The sequence below is a fragment of the Rattus rattus genome, chromosome 14, assembly GCF_011064425.1.
Source record: "Rattus rattus isolate New Zealand chromosome 14, Rrattus_CSIRO_v1, whole genome shotgun sequence".
Classification (NCBI taxonomy): Eukaryota; Metazoa; Chordata; class Mammalia; order Rodentia; family Muridae; genus Rattus; species Rattus rattus.
In genome coordinates this window covers 76830966-76846700 of record NC_046167.1, presented here as the reverse complement: position 1 = coordinate 76846700, position 15735 = coordinate 76830966, and the positions used below count along the sequence as shown (strand labels likewise).

General features: G+C 38.7%; 1 protein-coding gene across 1 annotated transcript; it reads left to right on the top strand.

Moving 5' to 3' along the window:
* Positions 1 to 859: 859 nt before the first annotated feature.
* On the top strand, positions 860 to 9168 carry LOC116883265 (zinc finger protein 120-like). The gene is given in 4 exon segments (XM_032884257.1): positions 860 to 961; positions 6684 to 6810; positions 8169 to 8375; positions 8378 to 9168. Coding segments are annotated over 4 exon segments (1194 nt in total). The 3' UTR covers positions 9136 to 9168.
* The last annotated feature ends 6567 nt before the right edge of the window (positions 9169 to 15735 follow it).

Below are 15735 nucleotides of genomic sequence, written 5' to 3'. Positions count from 1 at the left end.
CCGGGTGCCTTGTGCCATGCTTCAGGTTCAGCTCCATTGCTGAGCAGGCTTGAATTGCTGACGTGTGTGCTCTGTCCTCTGTTGCAGCACAAGTTCCTGAGTCACAACATGGTGAGCATATGGCTGCTGCCTATAACTAGATGGACCAGAGGGATTAGCAGCCGGAGCTGGGGCAGTGGGAAACCTACCCTGTGCTGGGTGGGAAACAGTGGCCAGATGCAGCCACTTGATACACTTGGTGGTGGCATCTGAATAATTCTTTATGGGAGCTGCATCTGCACAAAGCATTTGGAGCAAGGGCTTGTGTGTAGAAATATCCTTGCCAGGATACCGAATTAGGAGAAGGCTAGATTCTCTGGTATGTTCTTCAAGTTGTTGTACCCTTGACATTTAACATTAAATGTAAGATCCATTTGAAGTTAATTTTGTGGTGGTTATAAACCCCATGTCAGATTGGGTAGCAGCACTCCGATATTAAGGCTGTGATGAGAAGAGTAGAATCAATGATGTAAGGGATTTTTCAATGCTTAAGAAATAGTAAGTCACACCACAAAGAATTTACCTGAGGGACGTTTGCCTCTAAAATACGTTACAGTAAGTAGTATGGTAACCAGGCCTCTTAGAGACTGGGATGCTAGGATACCCGTGTTTTTTCACCAGGATTGTCCAGAAATGTGGCTCCAGATCAAAACAAAAGAGGCAATCCTGATTAACCACCAGCCACTGGGCCCTTCCCTAGATCAAAGACCGGGTCTCTAAGAAGCTATCATCCTAGCAGGCTGTCCTTAAGACCACGAGGTATTGGTAAAAACACAGACCTTCTTTTCTAAAACCAGGCATATGATTGGGAGTGCTGGGAATGGTCTGGGCCCAGACTCTTGGTAGAGTTGCTTCGAATTCTGAGAAACTAGCACTTCCTATCAGTTCCAAGACCACTGTAGACATGACCAGCAGTGTTGAGGTATCCTGTGTTTCCCTTCCCAGCCCTGTTTGATTACATTCCTCTGGAGTTTTTCCCATTAGATGGTAGTTTCTTAATGGAAAGTCTCCTATCCACCATACCACACCTCAACCCGCCCCTGTAGGTAGTATAAACGTTGCTGTTCTTTGAAAGCTTCCTTAGCATAAGCCTTAGCTCCTGGCCACCCCATCCCGGCTTTTATATTTTCTACTGTCTACTTACTTTTCCTATCTTTGCATCCTCTTTGCATCATCTTCCACTTAGGACTCTTTTATTGCTGAATGGCCTGCTATTTCCGGGCTCTTGTGTACTTAAGAAATAATTCCTGGAATATCTTTGCTGTGTGAATTTCCCATCTGCCTAAGTGATTAAAGTAGGAGTAGTCTCCACTCCATCCTTAACTTGTTCACAGTAAAACATTAGGTGAGAACCTAAAATTGACATGAGGATGTCAGCATATATGTAATGCAAAATGTCTTCTAGCCTGGCTTCTCTTTCAGCCTTAACCAGAGCTAGATGAGTGCTATTGTTACAGAGATTATTTTAAATAGATGTTTTAATGGCTTGTTGAGTGATTTCTTGCCTGGGAAGGCATACTAATTCTAGAAACAACAGCCCGGATTTTCAGCTCATTATGAAACACTAGCTATGTTGCCTCACAGGGCCATGATCCCAGTGTGTTGCTCCCCAGGGCAAAAACCTTGCTTTCCTCTAGATTAAAGTTTCTAAGTTCTTAAGTTAAAAGGCAGTACCACAACAGAGTTTTCAAAGTTCCCATTTGAGTCATGGAATGAACTGTGCATTGCAGTAACAGGGAAAGAATTTGCATGTGGAGCATGGCTTCTGCCTTCAGACCAGAATAGGAGGAACAGTCTACAGTGCCCAGTGAAACAGGGTAGGCAACAGCTAGCTCACAGACTAACTAAAGTTTAAAGCACTCAGCCGAAGGGCTCACTGTTAAGAAGGACTTGATTGACACAGGGTTAGTGATTTTGTAATTTCCTATCAAGTGTTAATTCATACATTTTAATGTAAATACACAAGATTAGTGGGTGTACACTATGGAGATCCAATGAGTATTGAGTTTCCCATTAGGGCACTGTCCTGTATAGATATGTGCTGTCCTCATTGGCATACTTAAGTCAGCTCAGGTATTTGAGACACAGGCAATTGGGTGCAGCTATGTGTGTCCGGTTACAGAACTCAACAGCTAACAATCCACAAAGGCTCAAGGTCAAAAAGTATCTTATTAATGCTATTCCCTCTGCAGGGAATGACCTGCTTTTTAAATTTCGTCTTTTAATGCATCACTGCTTAATCCCTTATTTGCTTCAATTCCCCAGTGTTTCCTGATCATTAAGAGTCTCACTTTTTCCCAAGTACTTTGATTATTTGCCTGCATTCATAGAAATATCTTCTCTAGCTTAGTCTTGCCTTATCCTGTATACTTTAGAATTATCTTGAACACTCAATCTTGCCTCTGCCACCGAGTCCCTGGGAAGATAGTCCTGTAACACCTTCTAGGCCATGCCCTGATTAGTCTGTGGGAAAGAAAAAAAAAAGACCAATGCATGATTGTTTTCTGACGTCCCTGTCCTTTTGGGGGTAATTACAAATAAAGAGGAATCTGTGTAAGAAATGACTTCATGGACAACCTGTGAAGCTGGCTTAGTCACAACACTAGGGAGAGGGAGGAAGGAAGTTGATGGTTTTCCTGCTTTGACAGTAATTGCATTGGCAATGAGTAGTGAGGTAATCAATTTTAGATGATCACTAAAAGTTAAAACTGGCCATTTATGGGAGATTCACTCACCATGGCAATTTAGAATTTGAGTAAAGAACTGAACTTATTTCTAGAATATTATTTTAGTTATCTTGGCTTTATATGACTCCATATGAAGCTGGGAATTATCTATTCAAGGTCCGTAAACTATTCTTTTGGAAATTTAATGGAGATTGTGTTGAATCTATAGATTGCTTTTTCACTTGCTTTTTTTTTTTTTTTTTTTTTAGTTACTCCAACATATTTTATATTTGTTGAGGCTTCTGTGAAGGGTGTTGTTTTCATGATTTCTTTCTCAATCTATCATTTTTCATAGGAGGTATAGAGGTAGGCTACTGATATTATTTGAATTAATCTTGTATCCAGTCACTTTCTTGAATCTGTAGGGGATTGATAGAATTTGTTTTGGTCATTTATATATAATATCTCATCTGCCAATTAGGATACTCTGACTTCTTCCTTTCCAAATTATATTCTCTTGATCGCTTTCAGTTGTCTTCTTATTCTGGCTAGAGCTTAAAGTACTATATTGAATAGATATGGAGAGAGTAGACATTTTTTTCTGTTTATGATTTATTGAATCTGATTTGTCTTTTCTCTGCATTTAATTTGATGTTAGCTATAGAATTGCTGTCAATTTCTTGTATTATATTTAGATAAGTCACTTGTATCCCTATCTCTCTAAGACTTTCATCGTGAAACAATGTTGGATTTCCATGTAGGCTTATTTGGTATCTAATAAGATGATTCTGTGGTTTATTTCTGTCAGGTTGTTTATATGGTAATAATGCGTTTATGTTCTTGAAGGAAATTGATCTTTTTTGTTAAGTCTTCATATGCTTTAGGTATAGTGGTTAATTTCTGATTTATAAACAGATTGTGTAAGGTTTCTTTTGTTTGTATTTTGTAGAATACTTCTAGCAATATTGACATTTAAGGGGTTTTTTTTGTTTGTTTTGTTTTGTTTTGAAAATCTGATTGAATTCTGCACTAAAACCATCCCTTTTTTGGTTCTGTGTCTTGCTATGAATTCTTCCATTTTCCTAGGGGTTGTATGTCTATTTAAGACAGTCTTCTTATAATGTCCCAGATTTCCTGGATAATTTGTGCCAAGAAATTTTTAGATTTACCATTTTCCTTGATTAAAGTCTTCGATCCCTGAGAGTCTCTCCCATCTAAATTCCTTGGGTGAACCTTGCCCTGTAGTTTGTTTTTGCAGTCCTAAATTTTCAGTTGCAAGATTCCTTCAATTAATGTGTGATTTTTTTTTTCTGCTTCTTTTCCTAGTTCACGTCTTGAAAAGTTCTGTTTGTTTGCTTCAACTGTTTGTTTTTTCACCTTTATTTAAAATATTTGTTGGTCTCCTCTAACTGTTTGTTTGTGCTTTCTTGAATTTCTTGGAGCTATTTATTAATTTTCTCCAATTGTTTGTGCTTTCATGTGTTGCTTTAAGAGATTTGTTTATTTCCTCTTTAAGGACTACTATCATCTTTATGTACTTGGTTTTTACGGATTTCTTCTTGTTCTTCAGCTATGTTGGTATATTCAGGACCTACTGTTGTAGGGTGCTCTGTTGGTGACATATTTCTCAGCTGTTATTGATTATGTCCCTAGCTGACATTTATGCCTGTGTGTTACAGATCTAGGTGCCGATTTCTGGGTTTGACTGGTTTGGATAAGAGTTTTACATTGGATTTCTGTTTGTTGTCTGTATTTCAAAGAGTGTATTGGATGAGGATTGCCTTTTTTACTATCATGCTGGGCTTTTGTGTCCACAGAGTAATGCTTGCTAGTGTTGGAGACTTGGGGAAAGGAACACAAGAAAGAGTTAACGTTAAGGATCCTCAGGAGGTAGAGCAGTTGAGATGGGAAGTTGCCTCTGGTGTTGTATTCCAGTGAAAGGGGAGAAAATATGAAGAATATGTCTGGGATAACAAATAATGTGGTAGATTGGTAGACACTCTGCCTGGTCTTTCATCAGGCATGACATGAGGTTGGTTGAGCTGAGGGTATCTGCCTAGAGTTGAGGGCCTGGACACAGAGATGGGGCAGAAAGAGAAAAGCACATGGGACAAAGGTTGGTGATTTCTATAGGGGTATAGATGACAGAAGAGGAAGATGTAGCACTAGGGTCAACCTGAGTAGTGGGTCTCAGATAACAAAGAGTGGGAAGGGTCCACAGGCCTCCAACCTTGTCCCATACCCAACATTTAAATACTGATGCTTCAGGTTCCCAAGAACATTTTCTTCATTTCTTTATTTAGATTTTTGTTGTTGTTAATCTGTGAAAGGCCTTTCCTTTTTTGGGGAAAAAGGGCTAAGTGGGGGCTGGAGAGATGACTCAGGGGTTAAGAGCATTCACTGACTGCTCTTCCAGAGGTCCTGAGTTTAATTCCCAGCAACCACATGGTAGTTCACAACCATCTGTAATGGGATCTGATGCCCTCTTCTGGTGTGTCTGAAGACAGCAACAGTGTACTCATATACATGAAAGAAATAAAATAAATCTTAAAAAAAAAGGCGGGTTGGGGATTTAGCTCAGCGGTAGAGCACTTGCCTAGCAAGCGCAAGGCCCTGGGTTCGGTCCCCAGCCCCGGAAAAAAAAAACCAAAAAAAAAAAAAAAAAAAAAAAAAAGGACTAAGTGGGCTGTGCAGGTCACTCAGGAAGTATTCTTATTGGGGTTGACCGAGCTTCAGATACCAACACCCATGCTGGGAGGCTCACAAAAACCTGCTAGTCTACAACCAGGTGATCAGACTCTCTCTTCCCTGGTACGACAATTGTATACACACAGAAGATCTTCTCTAGCTCACACACAAATATACACATGAAAATGAGAATAGACTTGTTTTCAAAAGTGCTTATGCCTTATTGGTAGGGTCCAAGAATCACTGAAGGACTACCTCAGACTCAAATAACATGTAATGGCAAAGATTGTTTATTCTGCAGAAATTACAAGCATGCAGGGGTCAACCATAGTTATCAAAATAGTGACTCCAGACAAAGGTACCCAAGCCTTTTATAAGAAGTCAAGGGGATTGTAGCAAAGGCTAGGTAATCTAAAACTTCATTGGTGGGTGCAGGGGAAGTTACATGGTTCAATTTCTGATTGGCTGCCTGATTGTGGTCAATCCTCAAAGTTTATTTCTCCAGATCCAATTCATAGGCACTTCAGCAAACAAAGCTCTACTTGAGAAAGTTCCTCTACAGACTACACATAGAAAAGAGTTCCTCTTGGCTGCTCTCTGATACAGACCGTTCTCTGACCTTGGTTACATGGAATGCTCTCTGGCCTTGGTTATACACACTGCTCTCATGGTAGTACTCTGGTCCTCTACACATTTGAACTGAGACGCCTCAGATTTCTGAAAGATATATACAGAAGTGGAGTGGATGTATCATTCTTTCAAGAGCTTAAGTAAAAAATATCTGAGTTCTTTCTATCTGTTTGGTTTGTGTGCCTGATTCTGCAGGGGAGACAGGATCTTACTACGCACCTCTGGCTGTCATAGAACTCATTTTATACACCATGCTGGCATCCAACTAAATGAGATCCTTCTGTCTATATCTCCTAAATGCAGGGATGAAGGGCCTGAACCATTAGACCCACCTTGCTGATTATTGATTGTAGCTGGAAATTGTTCTTATAATTTCTCGGATGTGTATTCAGTATTATTGATGTCATTGCTTCTCCCCTTCTCTTTATGTTAATGGGCACGTACCTTTCGATGTTATATCCCATTCCAAGAGCAAAGAAATGATGGGTTAACCTCATTTTTAGTTTCTTTCCAAAATTACTTGGTAGTTTCATTAGAACTTCTGTGTCAGAAAATGAGTCGGGGAAGCACCAGAAATTATATGAACATACTACCAATGAGGTATGCATGTTGGATGTTATCATTGACATGCTTTCCAAAAACATATCTGGAATATTTTAGAATACAGTAACTTATGAGGATGTAATTGTGAACTTCACTCGGGAAGAGTGGGCTTTGCTAAATCCTTCCCAGAAGAAGCTCTACAAAGATGTCATGCTGGACACCTACAGGAACCTCAGTACTATAGGTAAGACTGAATTTTCTTTCCCTTTTTGAAATATGGGACAACTGTTTCTTTTGATGGTCTTTTGTAGCTTTGACTACAAAAGAGGAAGAAGAGAAATGAGGAAAATAAATCAGGCATGGCCCAAAGTTTCACTAAAGATAGTAACTTAAGTTTTGCATAATTTCCAATATTATATCATACACTTTCTGGAACTATATTTTAGGCTTTAATTGGGAAGACCACAGTATTGAAGACTATCGTCAGAGTTCTAGAAGACATGGAAGGTAATTTTCATGTGCAAGCCCAAATAAGCATGCCTCTGAAGAAATTTTGTTATTTCCTGGAAGGTTTAAGGAAAAGCAAACATGTAAATCAGAATACTGTTAAGTATATTGATGATTATTAAATTCTCACAAAACCATGTAATTCAATTGCAGCTATCTGAATTTTCTTTAAGAAAGGAGACATGGAAACAATGCCTTATCATATATCACTCTTAAATCATAGACCTTTTAGAGCTACACTTTAAAGGTGCCCATCCATTGGGCACCCTTTTTATAGTAACCTGATACTGTAAAAGCTGTACGTATTGAATAGGTGAAAAACACATGTCCGAGAACTTCTAATAAGCAAATAGTGTATAGTAAAGTTGGTGTTACTCACATACTTGTAGTGATGTTGCTAAGTTTAGTTAGAGGGCAGTTTATGAAAGGGAATAAGGTTGTTGTGGAGTAACCTTTCTCCTCATACCACATGTGTTATGACAACAGAAAGTCAAACTGTGTGAATTTAAAGTCGAATTCTTTTATTTTTTAGTCTTCTTTTCATAAGGGATATGGCCGAAGCAATATATGTCTTTTTCTCCCAGAACAATTACAAGATTCATAGTAGTCCTCAGTTAGAGTACATTTATTGGGTTTGAAACAAGATTACAATTAATTGTTTTTCCTACTTTGTTGAGAATACATCAACAAGCTCATACTACAGAAAATAATCTTGAGTGCTAGGAATATGGAAATCCTTCTAATTGTCCTGGTTCACTTTGCAAACGGTTGGTACTAACCACAGGAAAATTTGTGAATGCCATCAGAGTGGCTTTTCATTCTTCCAATTTCCTTAAAATATTTGAAAAACTCTCCTTAGAAGAAAATGCATAAATTTGAGGCATACAATAAATGCTCTTACCATCATAAGTATCTTCAAAGTTGAAAAACTACCCATAACAAAAGGGAATCCCATGAATTTAAACAAAGTGATAAAACGTTACGTGCTGTTCCCTTTCTATACTTAGACAAATTGTAAAATTATTTCATACTGATGAAAAGATTCATCAGTGTAATGAATGGTAAAGCTTTCACATGTGCTAATTATCTTCACAGGCATGAAAGAAGTCATACTGGAGAGAAAGCCTCCAAATATTATCCATGTAAAGCCTTTACATATCACCGTCATGGTCAAAGGCATGAAAGCATTCATATTGAAAAGAAAGCCTTTGAAGTTATTCAGTGTGTTGAAGCCTTTGCACATCACAGTAGTCTGCAAATACGTGAAAGAACACAACCTGTCCAGAATCCCTATTCATGTAATCGATGTGGTAAAACCTTTGCAAATTACAGTAATCTTAAAAGCCATGAAAGAATTCATAATAGAGAGAAATTCTATGAATGTAATCAGTGTGGTAAAGTCTTTGTAAATCACAGTCATCTTCAAAGGCATGAAGTCATTCATACTGGAGAGAAACCATATGAATGTAACCAATGTGGGCAGTCCTTCCCATACCACAGGAGTCTTCAAATACATGAAAGAATTCATACTGGAGAGAAACCCTACAAATGTAATCAATGTGATAAAGCCTTTACAAATCACACTGGTCTCCTAAGACATAAAAGAACACATAGTGGAGAGAAACCCTATGAATGTAACCAGTGTGGTAAAACCTTTTCACAACACTATAATCTCCTAATGCATAAAAGAACACATACTGGAGAGAAACCATATGAATGTAACCAATGTGACAAAGCCTTTTCATACCACAGGAGTCTTCAAATGCATGAAAGAATTCATACCGGAGAGAAACCCTACCTATGCAATCAATGTGATAAAGCCTTCTCACGGCACAGTAATCTTCAACTGCATAAAAGAACTCATACTGGAGAAAAACCTTACAAATGTAATCAATGTGATAAAACCTTTTCACAACACAGTCATCTCAGAATGCATGAAAGAACACATACAGGAGAGAAACCCTATGGATGTAGTCAATGTGGTAAAACGTTTGCATGTTATAGTCATCTTCAAAGGCATAAAAGAATTCATAATGTAAAAAAAGCCTGTGGATATATTTAATGTATACATTTAATATACAATGTAAGATGAATAACTCCCCCACCCCAATTTGCTTTTTAGTCATGATGTTTTGTGCAGGAAACCCTGACTAAGCACCCTGTAAATATTTTAAGGTTTTTTTTTTTTTTAATATCATCTTGATGTCAAGAAATAGGAAAAAAACTCATAAAAGGCAAAAACCCCTATCCATGTAAATACCAGACAACAGACATATCACCATTGTCTTCAATTTCAAGAAAATAACCTTTTTCATCTCTTCTTCCTCACAACCTTGAAAGAAGTAAATTGTTTATCAAATTACTCAAGTCTTTTGAAAAAATCACCAATTATAGAGGTGGTTTAAGCCAAAGAATACACATGAGGGGACCCATGGTTCCAGCTGCATATGTAGCAGAGGAGGACATTGTCTGGCACCAATAGGAGGAGAAGCCCTTGGTCCTGTGAAGGCTCATTTCCCCAGTGTAGGGGATGCCAGGGTGTTGAGGTGGGAGTGGGTGTGTGGGAGGGGAGCACCTTCATAGAAGCAGGGGGAGGGGCACTGGGAAATGGGGAGGGAGCTGGGAAAGGGGATAGCATTTGACATGTAAATATGTAAATTATCCAATAAAAATAATAGTGGTTTATATTTTGACACGCTGGGAGTAGGTATGGAAGCCTGCTATGGGTGGGGAAGAATCAATTTACAGACGTTCCTTATGCTGTTCTTGTATTCTTCTGTGGCTACTGTTCATCCTCTACTGTATGTTACTTAGTGATGGGTAGATTTTTGCTGCAATGAATAGAATGGGATGCCCAATATCTAATGATCCATTGTTTATTTAAATACCAGGCTGTGTGTGATCACACTTTTCAAGTAAGGGCGCCTGTAAATGGATGATGGGCTCTTGTTCCTTGTTTTGGTTTTCATATTTTCACAAATTTCTTTGAGATGTTGTTTGTTAAGCCTGGCTTGGGTGTCAGTCATTAGTCAGGGTTACTTTTTAAGTCTTGACTCTCATGTGTCAGCCTCCTGAGTACAATCTAACATGTGCTGTTTTATCCGAACATCCTAATAATAGTAATGTTAAAATGCTTCATAGAAGGAAATATAGAAAAATATTAAATACCTCTTGTGTGTACCCAAAGCGTCATTTTCATGACTACTGTAGAGATGTCATAACATAGGATAATCCACAATCAAATATATATCTCACAATATTTCTCCATGTGCTATGGATGCATATATACATTTCATGATCCTTCTTCATGTCCCCAATAGTTACCATTTTTGCAATTCATCTTGAAGTTCTGCCTTCTACAGCAATTATCTATAGATGCTTTATTATGTAAGATCAATGATTTATTTCATTTTAATTTTTTCTGTTGTTTGTGTTTGTAATGGAATGGTGGTTTTTAGGCGACCACATATATGGAAACTGAAAGGATTTTGGCATGTCTACTTTTGGCCATCTTTACTTGGTGATCAAGGTCAGGTTGCCAGCTTCACACACCATAGATGTTTCTCACTGAGCCTTCTCACTGATGCTCAAATAAGATTAGTTAAGACATCACATCAGTAAATGCTGTCTTTTCAGATTTTGAAAACAATCTGTTTGTAATGTTTGTAAACATTGTTATCTAAGGATGGATGAAAACAGAACAAGTTGAATAATAAATCCTATTTGCAAATAAACCTCTCCTCTCTCTCTCTTCTTCCCTCCCTCCCTCTCCCCACCCCTTGGAATGTGTTAGTTCATTCTTAGGAAGAAACATTTCTTTGTAACATTTATGCCAGAACCACAAGTGAATGCCAGAGAATTGGTTCGTTGGGTAAATTTGGTTATTGCTAAGCATGATAACCTGAGTTCAGTCTCTGAGAGACCCATATTATCTACAAAATGTTCTCTTATTTCTACACTTAGGCCCCGTCATACATATGTTGACAGATCAGCAGTTACATTAATATTTGTAAACCCAAATATGGAATAATGAGGTCAATGTAGCCAGATGCTTCTTGGGCTTTATTTCTTGAACTCGCGTAGCGGAAGTAGATTATGGATGCCTGAAGGTGTTCAGTCACTGTCACATTAACATCATGGCACAGTCGTACCCACAAAACACATTTCAAACATGTTTTAATATAGGAAATTAATAAAGCACAGAAAATATCTAAATTATTGAGAACATATGAAATGATTTACCAGTTTACTACTACTAAAAACTCAATAAATATTATTGTTCATCAAAACCATGATGGTTCCTTTTTGACTCTTCCTTATCCTTACATTCTCCTATTCAGAGATAATTCATTTATATACACATCTCAGCAGGCTGAGAGGTGCATGTCAGTAATCCCACCACACTGAGGACAGTGGCCTACCAATCTTTCTGAGTTTGAGGCCAGCTTGGTGCACACATTGAGTTTCTGGACATCTTTGTTATATAGAGATACTCTCTCAAAAAAAATTCTCAGAAGTAAGAGGATGTCTTGTATTATAGAAGTTTTCCTAGTATAATTTGACTAGACTCTGAACCTCTTTGGCAGCATTGCAGCCAGAATGACAGAAGTGCCCTGCTGTAATTTACAATTCCTGTAAGGAGAGAAAAGACTGACCCTGTCTGATTGGAACCATGTTCTGCTTCCCTGATGCCAGCAAAATATTCAGTTAGGAGTTCTGAGTGGTGATTAATTTCTCTAGGTGTTGTCAGGAAGAACCCTAACCTCAAACAGAAGTCACTCTGAAACTGGGGAAATCAGACATTTACAAAGAGCCATGGGCTATTGATGAACTATTAGGTAGGAGCGCTGGATCTGAAAGGAAGAGGGTGAAACAGAGTGTAGTGTTTAGGGTGTACCTGAGAACCAGCTGGCTCCTAACTATACTTAGCTGTGGTGGGTGGGCACCGTCCAGGTCTTCCACTCTTATTTCTTGGCAACTACATGGAGCTGTCAGTGATTGCATCCTGCAGGCATCATGTAGCAGACTCCAATTGGACCTTAAAAGTACTCACTCCCCAACTTACACTGTTACCTGCCTGCCCAGTAGGAATTGGATATTCTAAAGAGAAATATCTTTCCTTGTAGCTAACATCTAGTGATATGATGGACCTTGTGAAATTAGAATTTTGACCTGGAATCTCATTCTGGCAAAAACCTGATTCCTCCATATGAGAATGTTTCTGCCGAATAAATATTTACTCATCATCTGAATACAATACATAAAGAAGCTAAAACATGGGAAGGGGTTTACAGCTGGGAGAAAATCTATAGGGATTGGTCAGTTTACATAGTTATACATATAGTCACCTTATATGTAAGCATGTTAGGACCACAAGGATGGTTTAGTTATCTTATTCATCACAGTTCCAAATTAGTCACACTGAAACAATGTTAATGTGTTTTCAGTTTTCATTAACCATTTGTGTTTTTTCCTTCTTGTTTTATTTTATTTTTTTAAGATTTATTTATTTCATGTATGTGAATACACTGTTGCTCTCTTCAGACACGCCAAAAGAGGGTTATCAGGTCCCATTACAGATGGTTGTGAGCCACCATGTGGTTGCTGGGAATTGAACTCAGGACCTCTGGAAGAGCAGTCAGTGCTCTTAACCACTGAGCCATCTCTCTAGCCCTTGTTTTATTTTAAAGAATAGTTTCAGTGTCACTGGCTGGCTGGCCTGGAATCTCAGTATATAGACTAGGCTGTGTTGGTACATCAGAGAAATCTGCCCACCTTGCCTAGAGAGTCCCTGCATTATAGATTGGCATGTCACAGCTAGATAACTCAGTTCTTTTAATTGACTTAATGGGGGCTGGAGTCATGGCTTGGCAGTTAGGAGTACTGACTGCTCTTCCACAGGTCCTGAGTTCAATTCCCAACAACTACATAATGACTGACAACCATCTGTATGGAATCCGATGCCCGCTTCTGGTGGGTCTGAAGATAGCAACAGTATACTTATATAAATAAAATAAAATAATTGGCTTAATGAGGATGAGTGACTGAGAATAGTTGAGTAGGGTAGCCAACATATGGGCTTTTGTCCCAATATTAACAAAAGAAGTCTCCCATCATATGCAGCCCTCTGTCTTACAATCCACTGTCTTCAAATTGAGAACAGTATTGATTTGCTTTATCATAATGTCTGTTATAAGTCACCAAAGGACTAGGGCAGAGTTCTGTCCTTATTCTACAGATGGGGTATGATGGTAGGCCCAGAGAGCCAAGGCAAATTCTGATTGGCTCAGACCAATACACATTGTATTCCCTGCAGCTCCAGAAGTTCAGGGTAATGACACCAGTTAAGTGTGAGCTGAGGTACTTACCATTCCAAGTTTTCTTTTTTCTTTTTAAAGATTTATGAATGTATGAGTACACTATAGCTGTCTTCAGATGCACGAGAAGAGGGCATCATATCCCATTACAGATGGTTGTCAGCCACCATGTGGTTGCTGGGAATTGAACTCACGACCTCTAGAAGAGCAATCAGTACTCCAGCCCACACTCCAAGTTTTCTGTTACCTGTCTAAGAGATCCTAGGTTACTTCTCCATCAGACTCTACAGCAAGTAGGAAAATTATCCTCAGGCAGGAATGAGCTCCCTAATGGCGTATCCCATGCAAAGTGTTCATCCCTGAAACCATATATACACCCAACAGAAATGCATACTTATATTCATATATTTGGGCATACTTTTTCACACATGCTTAACAAGGAGGAAATTGGAAAGAAGAATTTGGGAATGCATAAAGAAAAGACAAGGGGCTGGAGAGATGGCCAGAAACCATTGGGTTGCTAACTATCTCCATGAGGAATCTCATGCCCCCTCTGGCCTCTGGGAATATTGTACACAACAAATACAGGCAAAACAACCATACACCTAAAATAAACACAAGTAAAAATGAAATTCTCTACAATATGCCTTGAGACATACAGTCGTAGTCAGGGCTAGTTAAAATGAAACTCCTTTCTGGTCCAGCATGAAAACAACTGTGGCCTTCCTCAGAAACACCTTGCCCAGCAAGAAAAGCAGCCTTATTCTGAGGTTACAATACCTCAGCAAAGCTGTTCATGTAAGAACAGTAACAACAGTGTTGTTAGGTGATTTTTCTTTGATGTTTCCTGTATTTGTGTTCTTTGTTTTTTGCATGTGGAGGGTTGTGGCTTTGATACATCTTTTAAACCCATCTTTTATCTCCATCTGCTTCTGTGGTGGAACTTGAAGGCTCATATCCCTGTTTAATGTAAAGGATAACCAGGTCTTGAAAAGTAAAGAAACTTCAGAATGACAGCATAGGTGGAATGCATAATAAGTTCTGGCTTGGCTTTTCTCTGAGCATTAGCCAGAGCTGAATGTAGGCTGTTGTTTAAAAGATTTTTTTTTTTTTGGTTCTTTTTTTTCGGAGCTGGGGACCGAACCCAGGACCTTGCGCTTCCTAGGCAAGCACTCTACCACTGAGCTAAATCCCCAACCCCAAAAAGATTTTTAAAATAATCATTTAATTGTGTGGAGTAATTTCTTCCCAGAGAGGCATATGAGTTCTCGAACAGTTACTCCCAGGCTAGAAAGATGTTTCTCAGACAAGCTCTTCTATGTTGACCCAGGTGACCTTGATCCCAATTATTGCTCCTCAGGGCAATAACATGTTATTTTGATTAAGGGAGCTGAGTTCTGAGATTAACTGGCTGTATAACCACTCAGTTTTTTTTTTTTTTTTTTTTTTAAGCTGGGGATTGAACCCAGGGCCTTGCGCTTGCTAGGCAAGCGCTCTACCACTGAGCCAAATCCCCAACCCCATAACCACTCAGTTTTAAAATTACCGATTTGAGTCATGTTGTCAATTTTATATTGCAGTAAGAGGAAAAAGATTTGCATGTGGAGTATGACTTTTTTTTTTTAACCTTTAGACCAGAACAGGAGGACAAGGTTATTGTGTAATTCACAGGACGAATTTGGGTAAGCAATCACCTGCTAGACTTACCATTATGAAGAAATACCTGATTGTGGCAGGGTGAGGGACTTTGTAATTTCCCAGCATGTAATAATTCAGGTCATGTGAATGAAATCAGACCAGATTTGTAGGAATAAATTTTAGAGAAATTAGCTTAATCCAGTGAATATTGAATTTCCAATAAGAGGGCACTTTTCCATATAAGCCCAATTCACTACAGTTTCTTCAGCTCAAAGGATTGATCCATTGGTTTTAGCTCTTTGTTAGCTTACACAACTCAGCAGCTAATATTACACATATGGGCAAGGTCAAACAGTATCTTCTTATGCCATTCTCTCTGCCAAAAAGTGGCTTGCTCTTTTCCAAAGAGAGTCTAGCTATGTGGCTTTTTTCCAATGATATTTATCTTTTTTAAAGAGTCACTTTAAAAGTAATTTATTTCAATTTTTAAAAGTAATTTATTTATTCTCGTTACATTCCAATATTAGCTCTCCTCTTCCCCAACTACTTCCCTTATTTCCCCTCCCCTTCTCAGAGAAGGGGTAGCCATCCCAGGGTATGACCCCCAACTACCCCATCAACCTCCTCCCATACCCCTAATCTCCAAATCCACATACATCAGTCAATGCAGGACTAGAAACACCCTCTCTCCTGGGTTCGGTCCCCAG